The sequence below is a fragment of the Salvia hispanica genome, chromosome 4 (assembly GCF_029641045.1).
Source record: "Salvia hispanica isolate PSC_SH4W2 chromosome 4, Shi_PSC_v1, whole genome shotgun sequence".
In the NCBI taxonomy this organism is placed as follows: domain Eukaryota; kingdom Viridiplantae; phylum Streptophyta; class Magnoliopsida; order Lamiales; family Lamiaceae; genus Salvia; species Salvia hispanica.
Window position 1 is genome coordinate 47,038,134 of NC_142695.1, and position 13,712 is coordinate 47,051,845.

The window sequence follows — 13,712 nt, forward strand, 5'->3', positions numbered from 1 at the left end:
TACAAAAGACACCAAAATAAATACAAATAAAATAGATAGACTTAAGATAGAATACGATCCAATAGAAAATATGATAAAATTTGCATGTGAACGCCCAAATTGTAGGAACATTAAAGGTCCACAATTTAAATAGTGGTGAAAAGAATATATTACTACTATAAATTCGATCAATATTGCGATGAAAAGAATCTCAGTCAATTTCTCTTATGCTACAAAAGTCCAATATTAATCACTTCCCTCGTTTTTGTTTGGTTTGTATTAGAAATGGGCCACTCACCCCTTAAAAGGCCTCATAAGGGGGAGGGTTATCCATCATATGGGTAGGCAAGAGAAGAGATAAAGAGATAAACCATCATCGACTTGGGCCCGCTCTGATACCATATTAGAAATGGGCCACTCACCCCTTAAAAGGCCTCATAAGGGGGAGGGTTATCTGTTAAATTCTCTCAATTCTGTCCCACATCGACTTGGTGATGATCCAATCTAATCTATATAAGTGTGGATAACCCTCCCCCTTATGAGGCCTTTTAAGGGGTGAGTGGCTCATTTCTAACAGTTTGCTTGAGCGTTAATAATGTAAGAGCAAGTCATGTCGATTTCAATCATACGTGTTGGTAAATATTACTATATGCAAGTAAAATAAATTTACCTAAAATGTTGACTTTTAGGCAATATCACACCAATATGTGCTTTTAGTCATTCCACGAGATCCAATTGGTGTGATACCAATTCGGCACCAATTAAATATTAGTACTACCATACATTATTGCAGAAGACATGAAAAATTACTCCTATTTTTGTAGTGGAATACTTTTGAATCACTACAAAAATAATGTTCTCATATACTTCCTTTGTCCCCGATTAAGAGTCACACTTTTCTATTTCGGTCTGTCCCTAATTAAGAGCCACATTTTATTTTTACCATAAATAGTAAATAGGTCTCACATTTTATTAACTCAATGCATTCACATTTTATTATAAAACTAATAGTATAAAAATATGGATCTCACATTCCATTAACTTTTTCAACCAACTTTTCTTTACAGTTCTTAAAACTCGTATCCGATCAAAGTGTGACTTTTAATCGGAGACGTAGGGAGTAATACATAAAAAAAAATATAACCAATTATGAAATACTAACACGAACTATTAGTGAATTTTGATTTATCCTCCCAAAAATGCTTTACTCAGCCATAGAAGCATTATTGCAAAATTCCTCAAAAAGGTTAACCCTTAATAAATCAAGTAGTATCCACTCTTATTATATGTAACACTAGAAACTAAAATGGTTCATGTATAAATGGTCACACACACTAAATAAAAAAAAAATCAAAGAATCAACACCTTTAATCAATCGGTCACTTCTTCTTCACATTCTCATTGCCTCCATCAGTAGCAGATGTTCCGCCGGTCGGCGATCCATCTGCTGCTGCAGCTTTGGCAGCAGACGAGGCGGCCTCATCTGCTGCCCCGTCTTTCTTCTCATTCCCACTATTCTTAGCCTCCGACTTCCCATCCTTGCCCTCCTCCTTGGGGGGAGGCGGCCTCATGTGAAGCGGAGGGTTCGTCTTGAGCTTGGCGAGGATCTGACGCATCCTCGCCATGTCAGTTGGCTTCCCAGGCTTCGGCCCCTGGACGACGAAAACTGAAGGTTTCTTCTCGTCGTCTTTCTTTCCCCGCCTCTTCTCGAAGTTGGGGACTTCGCGGGGTATGATATCCGCTATCGCTTTCCAGAACTGGTTGTCTGCTTCTTTGTGAAATTTCTCTTGTTGTGCATAGTATAGCTGCAAATTAACGCTTAGTTAACACGTTTTTCCTTCAATTAATAAGTCAGGATCCTTTTTATTAAAAAAAAATGAATGTTTACTTTCTCTCTTTCTCTGTTGTGAGTCTTGTTGGTCTCGCACGTCTGATCCCTCTTCTCGTAGAATTTACGTTTCCATTCATCAGCTTCGGCAATGATCTGATTCCTCATCTCCTTTTCCTTCTTCTCTTTCTCTTCCAAATAAATCATATTTTGACTATTTACATGTATAAATAAAACAATAGTACAGGCTTAAATTCATGAATTTTAGACGATGAATCAAACTAGGGAATGATTTTATTCAGTGCCAAGATCAACATGCATGCATATTACTACTATACAATTGCTTGAATTAGTAAAATCAATAATATAAATAAATCACTAATTAACACTTGAAATTAAATTTAACACACTCACAAACTTTGAATTTAGTTTCATTTTCCTATGAATTAAATGGTTATATAAATCAATTGAGATTAATAAATTAATTAATTAGCTGATATGTGATTTCAGCGGGTAAAACGTTTCTTTTAATAATAATAAAAACAAATAGTATTAAATTAATTAGCTGACCGGCGCCACTCGCGAAAGGCGGATCCCTCCTCGCGCATCTGGCTGGGATCCGGCAGCAGCGGGCCGCCGGCGTCCGCCTCCGCAAAGATGCCGTCATCGTCGGCAGAGAGGTTGTACGGTTTCTCCTGGCCGTACCCCTCAATCGGCGGCGGAGTCGGTGGTGCGCCGCCAAAGCCGTAGCCCTCCGTGCCGTCGTTGTCGTTCCCGGACAATCCGTCCATCGGCGGCGGTGTAGGTGGCGGGGCGCCGCCTTCGTAGCCGTAGTGCATGGCGTTGTCGTCCCCGGCGCCGCCGTTGTTTCCGACGTAGACATCTTCGTCGAATCCTTCCATTTTTCCGAAACCTAATCTATGTGTGTGATGAGATTTGGAGAAGAAAGCGGTGCATTTAAGCTATTTCTAACTCTGGATTTTCTTTTGTGGCATTGGATTGGACATTTTTAGAGGAATATGTGCCATCTTGAACAATTCAATAGCTCAACATATTTTCAAAATATATTTGGGAATATATCTTCGACATTTTTAGAGGAATATTTGTCATATTGAACAATTAAATAGATGACTATATTTAAAACACTTGTCACACCTCTCGCATATCCAATATATGACGTGTATAGCTTGTCCAAATTGATTAGAATGAATCCATCTTACGAATGGGTGTTTATGAGTTAAGCCAATCAATAGAAAAGTAATTTCTCAAGGTTAAAGATTTCGGGTTCAAGTCATATGCGGCGGGATCTTTAAAATTTATTTTTCATTAAAAAAAACATCTTCATTGTGTTACTATATAGTACTATTATATCTTAGGCGGGATCTTTAAAATTTATTTTTCATTAAAAAAAACATCTTCCTAATGGAATTGTGTTACTATATAGTACTATTATATCTTAAGTGGGAGTACTATTTTTTTGAACGTTTATTATTTTTTTTATAATATTAACACTCTTAATATTTGCTAGCTTATTTTATTGTTTATTCATTTAGCTAGTTAGATAGTGGAGTATGTCGAGTATCAATTTCTTAAAAAAAAAAATTTAATGGCTTAACTAATGTTTAGAAAGTGAAAGATAGGGTAGTCTTTATTTTATGTTAAACTGATAGCTCTAACTATTGTAGATTTTAATAGTTCTACAATTTTTACTATTCATCTTAAATTCATTTTTTTTTTCAATGCATTTGTTTTTAATAATTTATAGAATATTGGATTAATGCATTCACAATAGAAAAAAATTCCAGATGCAACCCACACCGGGCGGGCCAAGGGGGGCGCTTAGGGTAGTGCGGTGTGGGTGTTTCTTGCCACCCATTGCAAGCGAGAAGTCGTGCCGCTCCACTTTTTATTTCATTCCTCATTTACTCTCTATATTTTCGAATTCATTTAATGAACGTCGATTCAATGAGCTTTTCAGCCACTACGATTCACAACACTAATTTGTCCAACATAAGGTTGGCACTTGGTAGGCATTGGCGAATTTGGAAGTCGACCCAAATGTTGTTTCGCCAAATCTATTCATGGGGTTGAATGACAGTTCGTTTGAAGCCGAGAAAGGGGCAAAAAAGCCAATGACCGAAGCCGGACCGAAAAAGTATTACCCAATGAGTCGTTGATGGGGTTCTTTTGCATGCTCGGATTTTTGGTGTTTTTGCTTTTAAGATTTGTAATTTTTTAATTTTATTTCTATTACAATGATGACAATGATGATATAACTAAGAACATCTTCGAAAGTAGAAGTAAAGTCTTATAACTGCAGTATTTATTTGAGAAGAAATTATATCCTTTCCTGTTGTAAAAAATGTATTTTTATCTTTCCATCAATTGAAAGTAAAATCTTATATGCATTATTTTTTATATTAAAAAACAATTTATATTTCTATATATTTTTTTCCTTGGAGTTTGTTACTACCTCTGTCCACCAAAATTTGTCTCATTTTGATCCGACACGAGTTTTAAGAAATATAATGGAAAGTGAGTTGAAAAAGTTAGTGGATTATGTACTTTTACATATTAATTTTATAATAAAATGTGAGTAAGAATGAGTTAGTGGAATATGAGGTCCACTATTAAAAATGATAAAAATGAAATGGGACAAATTTTAAAGGACGGACGAAAATGGAAAAATGGGACAAATTTTGATGGACGGAGGTAGTATTAGTATTTAGTTCTCTATAGTAGTACTTTTTTTGAAACAGTATATTTTTTTTTGAAGGTAAAGGTGGGACAAGAGCGCTGCACTAGGTGGATGAGTGTGATGTATCAATTCCGAAACAGGTGACTTGAACGCCACGTTTGTGAAGCTTGTCAACGTGTTCCACTTCCATTCCACCTCTTCTTCCTTGACTGCTGTTTTCACTTTCAGGTAAGTCAACCCCATTTCCGTATTCAAACACAAACACAAACAATGGCGGACCGCTTCTTCCCGAATGAGATGCCCGACTTCCTGCAAGAAAACCCCAACATCATCGAAGAGGAGGAACCCACCGAAAATCGCCAGAGGGTTCAAATTCACCCGCAGGGCACTCGCGACTCGTTCCTGAGGCTTCTCTCACTGCCATACTCCTCTCTCTCTCCACAGCTACAGCGTGCAGCCCTCGACCTCAAACAAACTGTACTATCCCCATTGCTTCCACCCTCCTTTTCTTTTCCTTCACTTTTAACTCTCTCAATTATGCTTAAACTTGATTTGCTCATTCTTCGAAATACTAATAATCAGACTGCCAAAATCCCACAACCTGTTTGATGAAATTCCTCAGAGGAAAATGTTAAGGTTTTAATTAAGCGCTCCTTTGATTTTCAATTTCTTTTCTAAATAAACCCACCGGCCTTCTATAATTGTCTAATAATGGCTTACGTCAAGCTGGTAAAACATGTTTATCAAGCTGGAATGTTGAAAAAATGAATCTACAAGCGATCGGGGCATATTTAAATAATTATGAACCATTTGAAAAATAAATTGAGGCATGATTAAACAGTCATGAGCTTTTTCTAAAAAATTGAACTTGGGGTTTATGAATTAAACAAGCTTTACAGTTTAGGTCATAAATTATGGAGTACTCCTTTATGGATTGATATAGACTTTAGTACAACTCATGTATAGATTGATATAGGCTGCTAGTATGGTGTTATGCTGCTGATCCAAATTACACGCTTCAATTTTCGTGTAAATAGAGTGCTGCAACTTGAATTTCATTTCTTTTTTACTTGCTTTAACACATAGTACTAGCAAACTGGTGGTAGGTAGTGTTACCCCTCGTTTTTGACATCTAATGAAGTAGCTTGTAGTGTCAGGATTGTTTCAATGTGATGTTGCTTAGAGTTATATGAAGTGGTTTTATATCCACAGATTGTGGTGGAGACGTGGGGGCTGAGCGGGAGAATTGTGAAAGACTACTCTCTCTATGCCGGCACATTGGGAACTGCTTATTTGCTCTTCAAATCTTTCCAAGTGACTGGTAACAAGTATGATTTGAGTCTATGCTTAGAGATTGTCAAGGCCTGCGATTCTGCTTCAACTCAATCCAGGTTGTACCTTAATCTCATTTATGCTTATTAAGTTCATAAGTTATTTATGTTTTGTCCACAAGTAATACTTCGTTGTGCTGATTGTCAAAGACTCTAAGTTAATCATTAGGAAGATTAGGGTTATCCACGTTTAGTTTCTCTAAATTTTTAATGAATTTCAGAAAAATGTCTCAAACTTAGGTTTGCTTGACATACATAATCCAGTGGCGATCGCTGAGTTAGCTTGCCGGATTCTTAGGTGGATAATAAATAAGTTAACATGATTAACCCCCAAAAATCCGCCCCAATTAAACTGTAATACATATAAGTATCCACCGAGCTGAGTCAATGTATCATAGCCATAGTCAGATCATGTCAAGCGGGACATAAGTTAAACGTTTTGCGAAGTTGGGGGTTTTTTAAAGAGAAAACATAAGTCATGGACACAATATAGGAGTAGCACAAAATTTGATACATAGTTGCTACTGGATGCACTCGTTCCATGAATGCTTAATCAATAGAAAATGATGGGATCAGTGTTGGGACATTGTACATTATTCCGTGCTCTCTTTAGTGTTTGTATCTATCCCAAATTAGCTCAAGACTACACAATTGGTTCGTCGAACATGAAGTTGTAGTTTGTGCAACACCATAATCATTAGGTATGAATGGAGTCAGGGATGTAACCTTTTTATGTGGGAGAGCCGGAGTATGTGCTTTGGGAGCCGTGGCTGCAAAGCATGTCGACAATTGCAAGTTGTTCGATTACTATCTCTCCCAATTCAAAGAGGTGAAAATTTCCTTGGCGGATGTTTTTAGATCTTTAGTTGTTATAACTGCACCAGTTAAGTGAGAATTTCATTGTGCAAAAACAGATAAAGCTGTCGAAAGATCTCCAGGACGAGTTGTTGTATGGTAGAGCTGGGTATTTGTGGACTTGTTTATTTATGAATAAGCATTGCGGCAAGGATACTATTCCGGCAACCTACATGGTAGGTCCACGCGTTAAAACCTTCATTTTGTGTTCTATTCAAGAAAAATGCTATTTTTTTCAAAGAGACGATTTGGATGATGATGGCAGGGTGATATTGTGAAAGAGATCATCAGGAATGGAAGGAAACTAGGAAAACAGGGAAGGTGCCCATTGATGTTCGAATGGCACGGTGAAAGGTATTGGGGTGCGGCTCATGGCTTGGCTGGAATCATACATGTTCTGATGGAATTCGAACTAACATCGGACGAGCTCGAAGATGTCAAAGGAACTCTCAAGTACATGATCAGCCATCGGCTCCCAAGTGGGAACTACCCTGCTGGCGAAGAAGATAAGAAACATGACGCTCTAGTACACTGGTGTCATGGAGCTCCTGGGGTCACCCTTACGCTCGTCAAAGCTGCTGAGGTGATTCAATATTTCATTCAATTTTTCTGTTGATAATGTATAAATGATTTGGTCATATACAGGTGTTTGGGGAGAGGGAGTTTTTAAAAGCTGCCATGGATGCAGCAGAAGTGGTTTGGAACCGCGGCCTGCTGAAACGGCTTGGGATTTGTCATGGCATCAGCGGGAACGCTTATGCGTTCCTTGCCCTCTATCGCCTCACTGGGATTGTCGAGTATCTATACCGAGCCAAAGCTTTTGCCTGCTTCTTGCTTGACAGAGCCCACATTCTCATGTCGATGGGTGAGATGCATGGAGGAGATAATCCCTTTTCACTGTTCGAAGGCGTTGGTGGAATGGCTCATCTCTTCTTGGATATGGTTCAGCCTAAGAATGCTAGATTTCCAGCCTATGAACTTTGATGATATCTGTTAATAAAACGTCTCGATTACATGTTTATGGATGCTTTGTATAAATTAATACTATTTCAGCACTTTCTAATCTATATCTATCTGCCTTCCAATTCACTAATTGTTATTGTTGCTCTGAGTGATTCATTTTTGCGTGATATTTGGTTTTCAACGTCGTTGGAACTCCTTTCTGTGAAAAAACCAGGTTTGTTGGGGTCGGAAATAGCTGCTTCCTCGCATCCTAACATGAAGACCACGGACGTTATGGCTGGTCGGTCTTCCGCGAGCTTCTGGACGCAAAGTAAGCCCACTTGTATGCACCGCTTCACTTGAGGTTCAACAAAGGTATCAATCAAACTTTCATCCATCAATTCTAGCACTTTGCAATCTTTCCACAGCAACCATGCCTACAAAAATGCTATTCGCTTGTAATTTTTTTTTAAGAAAAGATTTGTATGTTATTTATGGCAAGAGAATGATTTCTTATTGTTTTCCTCTTACATGTCCCAAAAGACTATGATCATGGACGTGATGGTTAAATCCTCTATTCTTTTTACCCCCAACTATCTCCAGTATCATGACTCCAAAGCTATAGACGTCCGACTTCACTGAAAATTGCCCGTCAATTGCATATTCTGGTGCCATGTAGCCACTAAACAAAGTTGTCGTGTTGGGAAATGAGATAATTGATTTCGCAATTTCATGAATAGAATGATAAGAAAGCTTACTATGTCCCGACAACTCTTCTAGTTCTGGCCATAAAATGGTCGCTTCTAAAAGTCCTTGCTAGGCCAAAATCTGAAATCTTCGGATTCAGATTTTCGTCCAGTAAAACATTGCTCGTATTGAGATCTCTGTGGATTATCTTTAATCTGGAATCGCGGTGGAGATAGAGTAGTCCGCGCGCGATTCCCAGAATAATGTTGTACCAATTAGGCCACGTGAGCTCTCTTTCCTGCTATGATCTGGACAAGATATCAACATGAGTTTACTTCAGTTTCTTTGAACAGAGATAGAAAATGAATACAATTCTTGGGCCATACCGAAAAGGAGATAATCGAGGCTTCTATTCCGCAGGTACTCGTAGATCAGCATCCTTTCGTCTCCTTTAATGCAACATCCCAAAAGTCTGACTAGGTTGGTATGCTGTAGTTTAGCAAACAGAATAACCTCGTTCTTGAACTCTTCAAGACCTTGTCTTGACGTTCCCGACAGCCTCTTGACTGCTATTTCTTCGCCCGCTGATAATTTTCCCTGCTTATTGCATATTATAATTGCATTTAGAACGTATTATGCAAACGTTTTTAGAAATCTAGCATGAATCTTTACCTTGCAAACAGGGCCAAAACCTCCTTCTCCAATCATGCTTTCCTCGGAGAAGTTGTCTGTTGCAGCAGCTATTGTCGCGAAACTGAATAGAGGTAACTCTAAATCCTCATATTTTCTTCCTACAGTTTTTCATAAAAGACGAATTCAGTGCCTTTGACTATTAAGAATGCTGGTGTGAATGTTATGCTTTTACCTCTTCTCCTCCGTCGTCTCACTATAACTATAGCTCCACAGGATAAGATAGATATCAGAATTCCCACAGCAACCGATACTGCTATTAACTTTGCATGCCTCCTCTTCTTGTTGTCTGACTTACGGATTGATTCTATAGAGGGGGAAATAGAAGTTATGAATCGGGATATGTAGAGGCTAAGGCGAATTCTTGAATTGCTGGGAAAAAATGGAGTTACCTAGTTCAGAAACCGGCAGGCGAATGTAGATATTCTGTTATAAGGATCGATATACGTTGTTCTGCCCTTGTCTGTGACAATCTTGCCCTTGAAAACGGTGTTGTAGAAGGTCGGGACGTTGATGTAAACCCCGTTCCACATGCCGCTCCGGTAAATTTTCACATTCCCCCTTCTAATCACCATCAGAGGTAACCCTTTGTTTTCTATCCTGTAGGTGAAATCTCCCGGTGAAGGATCGTCGGAGCTCGTCCACGAAGTCAAATACTTATCCTCCCCCGCTGGGCTGTGCACCATGAACATCCCCGGCAATCTTGTGTCCCTCGGGTAATCAAAACTCTGCCATATGTAGTTTTCCTCCGTTATGTCTACTGCAAGAACGAGGTTTCCGGTGTCCAGGAGCTGTAAGATCGGATTTGATGCAGCCACTCTTGACGAATTCGTCGACCAAAGTATGCTTTCATCTCTGCTTGTGACTAATGCACCATATCTTCCTATTCGTAACACCACTCCTTGTGAATCTACGATGGGATAGCTCCAGTTTGCAACCCAAACAACGACGTCCGGTTTCCTCTTGTACCAAATCCCCACGAACCTGTTCTTGGACGAGCCGGGGGAGAAGAAGCCGAGCTCGAAATCGTGGTTCTGTGAGATAAGGTCCCGTTGGCTGGAAGTGCATCTTGTCCAGCAGAGAAGCAAACTAGTCCACAAAAGGCAATGGCTAAGAGGAAGTTAGACATAGTGGCACCTTTGATTTCCTGATGCGAGTCCTAACATATAACGGCAAAAATCTGGGATTAGGTAGAAAAACACTAAAGATGGAACTTTCGAAATGTCTTCGTCCGAAAAAAAGTAATGGTGCGTAAAGAGTGAACACATCAGAGTTTTGTAACACCACGGATGCATCGTGTCCCTACGAAAATAAATATCAATTATAAAATTTGGGAATCCAAAGAAATGGACGTTATCTGGCAATGGCATCGACTCTAAGAAAAGTCAAAATAAGTTTATAGATCATTATTTTTTAACATTAGGATACATTTTTATTCCTTCTATTCCACAAAATTACTTCTTTATTATTTTCGGATATGTAGCCTGCTTTCTTTTTAGCTGAGATTACCTCGTGAGATAAGTTGTGGAGGAAAATAGCACAATCATGTACTAGTACTACATTTTTATGAAGGCCATGAGACTTTTTCTAATCTACGTGAAAAATGAATTAGAGACTATTTTGGCGCATGTTGAATTTGTTGCTGACTCGTGTGCACCAGGAAAGAATCAAGATTCAAGACATAGAAACTAGGATAAATGATAAACAAGATTATTATGTGCGTAACAAACAAAAATTCTAATACTTGTACATTCAAGAGACGTATGCAAAGAATGAACTATACAAATAGGCTTCTCTCTCGCAGTTCAGTTATCTGCAATTTCCCTACAAAACCAGCTGATTCCTTCAAGCTGAATGCTTAAACAATCTGACCACCGTCAGTCTCGTGATCGGTGTTGGCGGGTCTTCAAACATCCGTCTTCAGCAAATGCATTTACTCCTTCTGCACCAGACGCTCAGCGTCTCCGAGCTGAACCTCGCTCTCCTGCAGCTCGTACCGGTCCTCGAACAGCAGCTCTATCTGCTCCAGTGACTTCCCCTTCGTCTCCGGTATGCACTTGTACACGAACGCCACAGAGACCGCTGAGATCGCAGAGAAGAGGAAGAACGTCCCCCCGAACGTGATGGCGTGTGCCACGGAGAGGAATGACATGGCAACGAAGCCGCTGCAGAGCCGGTTCCCAACTGCCCCGAGGGCCGACGCCTGCGCACGGACTCGCAGCGGGAAGATCTCCGACGTGAGGACCCAGCAAACAGGGCCTATCCCGACGGAGAAGAAGGCAACGTTGCCGCAGACACCTAGGATAGCCAGCGCCACCGCAAATGACCCTTTTCCGAAAAACGACAGCGTTACTCCGACGCTAAACAAACACACGGTCATGCCAATGGTGCTCACGTAGAGCAGAGGCTTTCTCCCTACCCTATCGATCAACACAATAGCTATGAGTATGAAAGCAGTCTTCGTCACTCCGACTGCAACGGTCGCAGCGAGGAGATTCGACTTATCCTCGATCCCGGCAGCCTGAAAGATCTTTGGACTGTAATAGACAGTGGCATCAATGCCGGTGATCTGCTGGAACGACTGGATCCCGAAACCTGCGATAAGCATCCTCGCAAGAGCAGGGGACGGGCTGAGCAGCTCTCGCCACACGGCCTTCTGCTCGGGCCCCCCACCGCTGCTCCCGTGTCCAGCAGCTAGCTGGATCTCGGCAAGCCTCTCTTCGACCTCTGCTTCGTGCTCGTTCGTCTTCAGAAGCACGGACCGCGCTTCATCCACCCGATTCTGCAGCACGAGCCATCTAGGCGACTCGGGGATGATGTACAACGCGAACACAATGAAGATTGATGGGAGAATCCCAACAGCAAGCATCACTCTCCAGTTCGAATGAGCAGGAAGCCCGGAAAACACGTAGTTGGAGACATATCCGAGGAGGATACCTAAGTTGATGAAGATCTCCGGGAACGAGGTGAGCGAGCCTCGTGCAACAGTTGGGGATATCTCCGCGATGTAGACGGGCGCAATCATGACCCCGAATCCGATCCCAATGCCGCTCAAGATCCTCCCAATCATCAGGACTCGGAACGTCGGGGCGATGGTCATCACGACCGCACCGAGCTGGAAGACTATGGCGGCCAGTCCCATAGTCCATTTCCTGCCAATGGCGTCGGAGGTCCGGCCGCCGCCTAGGCTGCCTAAAAGGGACATGACGCTAAGGATTCCGATGAGAACCTCCTGCTGCACCTCTGTTATCTTCAAATCTTCTTGAATGAAGAGGATTGCTCCGCTCATTACTCCCACATCTGAAAATCAAAAGCTTAATTAATCTCAGTTTTTACCTATCAAACAACAGCTTTCTTACACTATCATCATAATTTTAGACACACAAATGTTAGAAATCCACATTCATAACAACACATTATTAACACTCAAACAACATCAACCTACAAAAATCAAACCAAGATTCAGAAATCAAGAACATAAAGACTGACTTTGACCATATGAAACAAAATGTGGGATCAAGAATCAATAAATCAAGATCAAATTTTGATTTCGACCCATCACAGGAACCTGCAATAATCATCCATTTGAAGAAAGATAAGTAAAGAATTATTGATACCAAAAAAAATTGTGGGATCGTGAATCAATAAATCAAGATCAAATTTTGACTTTGACCCATAAGAGATAAGTGGAAACTGCAAGAATCATCCTTGTTGAAGAGAAAGAGGCAAAAACAGCTGACAAATAGCAAATGTGGGATCAAGAATCAAGATTTCTCTCACCATAACCAAGAAGCACGCTGTTGAGAGAGGCAAAAACAGAGCAAGCAAACACATATTTCCTAGTAGTTTTACTTCTCTCCATCTGTCGGTGATGCTGTGCAGCATCATAATCCTCACCAAAATCATCACCGTTTCTCAACTCAGAATCATCATCCATTCTTCTATACTTGTTGTTGGCTCCCAACGACAAACCCACCTCCATATTCCCATTTTCTTGGATTTTAGGCAAGCCCATCTCCAGAACTGCCGATTCCAACCGAAAAAAGGGATCTTTTTCAAGAATTTCAGCTATATTCTTGAAACTGCAGACAGGTGATAGGGGTTGGGGGAGAGGAATTGGGAGTTATACTTGGTTCCCAGATCTGAAATCGGGAGTGATGAAGACTTTTACTAATTTACAAGTGGGAGTTTCTTTTTGGTTCATGTCAAAAATCCAAATTTTTTAATTCTTTCTTATGTATTTTATTAAGGTTTGTAAATGCCGTCACACGTTCTTGACTTTTTACTTGTCTAAGGTTTGATGGACCTTTCCAAGCAATAGATATAGATGTGTCTGTTTACCCGCATGGTAAATTTCTTTTACTGCGTTATTCCCTTGAGCTATATAGGTTACTCATCTAAGCATTGATCTTTAACAAACAGAAATGAATTGATTCATGTTCACAACATTTCAATCCGGTTCGAACTTCGAACTATTGCATAAAATTAAATCCAGGCTAGGTCAGTCCTAAATACATACTCCCTGAAAACTTCTAGGGCCAATATTATGCAGTCAAACTCAATCTGAAATCTGAAATTGATTCGGCAGATTCTTTTAGACTCTTTTTGACCCTTTTATATAGAATGTGCTAACTTGGCCTAAAATTGAGTCATTGGTTCTTCTAGACTTCTTTTGATCTTTTATGGAGTATTAAAATGTGCT

General features: G+C 40.2%; 3 protein-coding genes and 1 pseudogene across 4 annotated transcripts; 1 reads left to right on the top strand and 3 right to left on the bottom strand.

Moving 5' to 3' along the window:
- Positions 1-1,237: 1,237 nt before the first annotated feature.
- LOC125196695 (clathrin light chain 2-like) lies at positions 1,238-2,860 on the bottom strand. The gene is made up of 3 exons (XM_048095305.2): positions 2,378-2,860; positions 1,868-2,021; positions 1,238-1,784 (listed from the first exon to the last, which is right to left on the bottom strand). Exons 1-3 carry the CDS (start codon positions 2,707-2,709, stop codon positions 1,359-1,361), a joined length of 912 nt encoding a protein of 303 aa, XP_047951262.1. The 5' UTR covers positions 2,710-2,860; the 3' UTR covers positions 1,238-1,358.
- Positions 2,861-4,576: 1,716 nt separating this feature from the next.
- Positions 4,577-7,780, top strand: GCL2 (GCR2-like 2). Its single transcript, XM_048092152.2, has 7 exons — positions 4,577-4,645; positions 4,734-4,982; positions 5,718-5,896; positions 6,554-6,665; positions 6,751-6,867; positions 6,957-7,274; positions 7,337-7,780. Exons 2-7 carry the CDS (start codon positions 4,776-4,778, stop codon positions 7,673-7,675), a joined length of 1,272 nt encoding a protein of 423 aa, XP_047948109.1. The 5' UTR covers positions 4,577-4,645; positions 4,734-4,775; the 3' UTR covers positions 7,676-7,780.
- Positions 7,681-10,318, bottom strand: LOC125194113 (G-type lectin S-receptor-like serine/threonine-protein kinase At4g27290; annotated as a pseudogene). The gene is made up of 7 exons (XR_016128901.1): positions 9,404-10,318; positions 9,186-9,361; positions 8,993-9,111; positions 8,691-8,917; positions 8,392-8,613; positions 8,165-8,315; positions 7,681-8,070 (listed from the first exon to the last, which is right to left on the bottom strand). The product of XR_016128901.1 is annotated as a G-type lectin S-receptor-like serine/threonine-protein kinase At4g27290 (transcript).
- Positions 10,319-10,704: 386 nt separating this feature from the next.
- LOC125196734 (putative polyol transporter 4) lies at positions 10,705-13,228 on the bottom strand. The gene is made up of 2 exons (XM_048095346.2): positions 12,791-13,228; positions 10,705-12,310 (listed from the first exon to the last, which is right to left on the bottom strand). Exons 1-2 carry the CDS (start codon positions 13,023-13,025, stop codon positions 10,944-10,946), a joined length of 1,602 nt encoding a protein of 533 aa, XP_047951303.1. The 5' UTR covers positions 13,026-13,228; the 3' UTR covers positions 10,705-10,943.
- Between the last annotated feature and the right edge of the window lie 484 nt (positions 13,229-13,712).

What these genes read in the sequence shown, in the direction of transcription:
- LOC125196695 (XM_048095305.2), bottom strand. Translation starts at nt 2,709, where the DNA reads ATGGAAGGATTCGACGAAGATGTCTACGTCGGAAACAACGGCGGCGCC. An exon ending in GCCTTTCGCGAGTGGCGCCG is followed by an intron (nt 2,022 to 2,377) that starts GTCAGCTAATTA and finishes ACATGTAAATAG; the next exon opens with TCAAAATATGATTTATTTGG. An exon ending in ACAACAGAGAAAGAGAGAAA is followed by an intron (nt 1,785 to 1,867) that starts GTAAACATTCAT and finishes GTTAATTTGCAG; the next exon opens with CTATACTATGCACAACAAGA.
- GCL2 (XM_048092152.2), top strand. Translation starts at nt 4,776, where the DNA reads ATGGCGGACCGCTTCTTCCCGAATGAGATGCCCGACTTCCTGCAAGAA. An exon ending in ATCTCTCCCAATTCAAAGAG is followed by an intron (nt 6,666 to 6,750) that starts GTGAAAATTTCC and finishes GTGCAAAAACAG; the next exon opens with ATAAAGCTGTCGAAAGATCT. An exon ending in CTATTCCGGCAACCTACATG is followed by an intron (nt 6,868 to 6,956) that starts GTAGGTCCACGC and finishes TGATGATGGCAG; the next exon opens with GGTGATATTGTGAAAGAGAT.
- LOC125196734 (XM_048095346.2), bottom strand. Translation starts at nt 13,025, where the DNA reads ATGGGCTTGCCTAAAATCCAAGAAAATGGGAATATGGAGGTGGGTTTG. An exon ending in CAGCGTGCTTCTTGGTTATG is followed by an intron (nt 12,311 to 12,790) that starts GTGAGAGAAATC and finishes TTTGATTTTCAG; the next exon opens with ATGTGGGAGTAATGAGCGGA.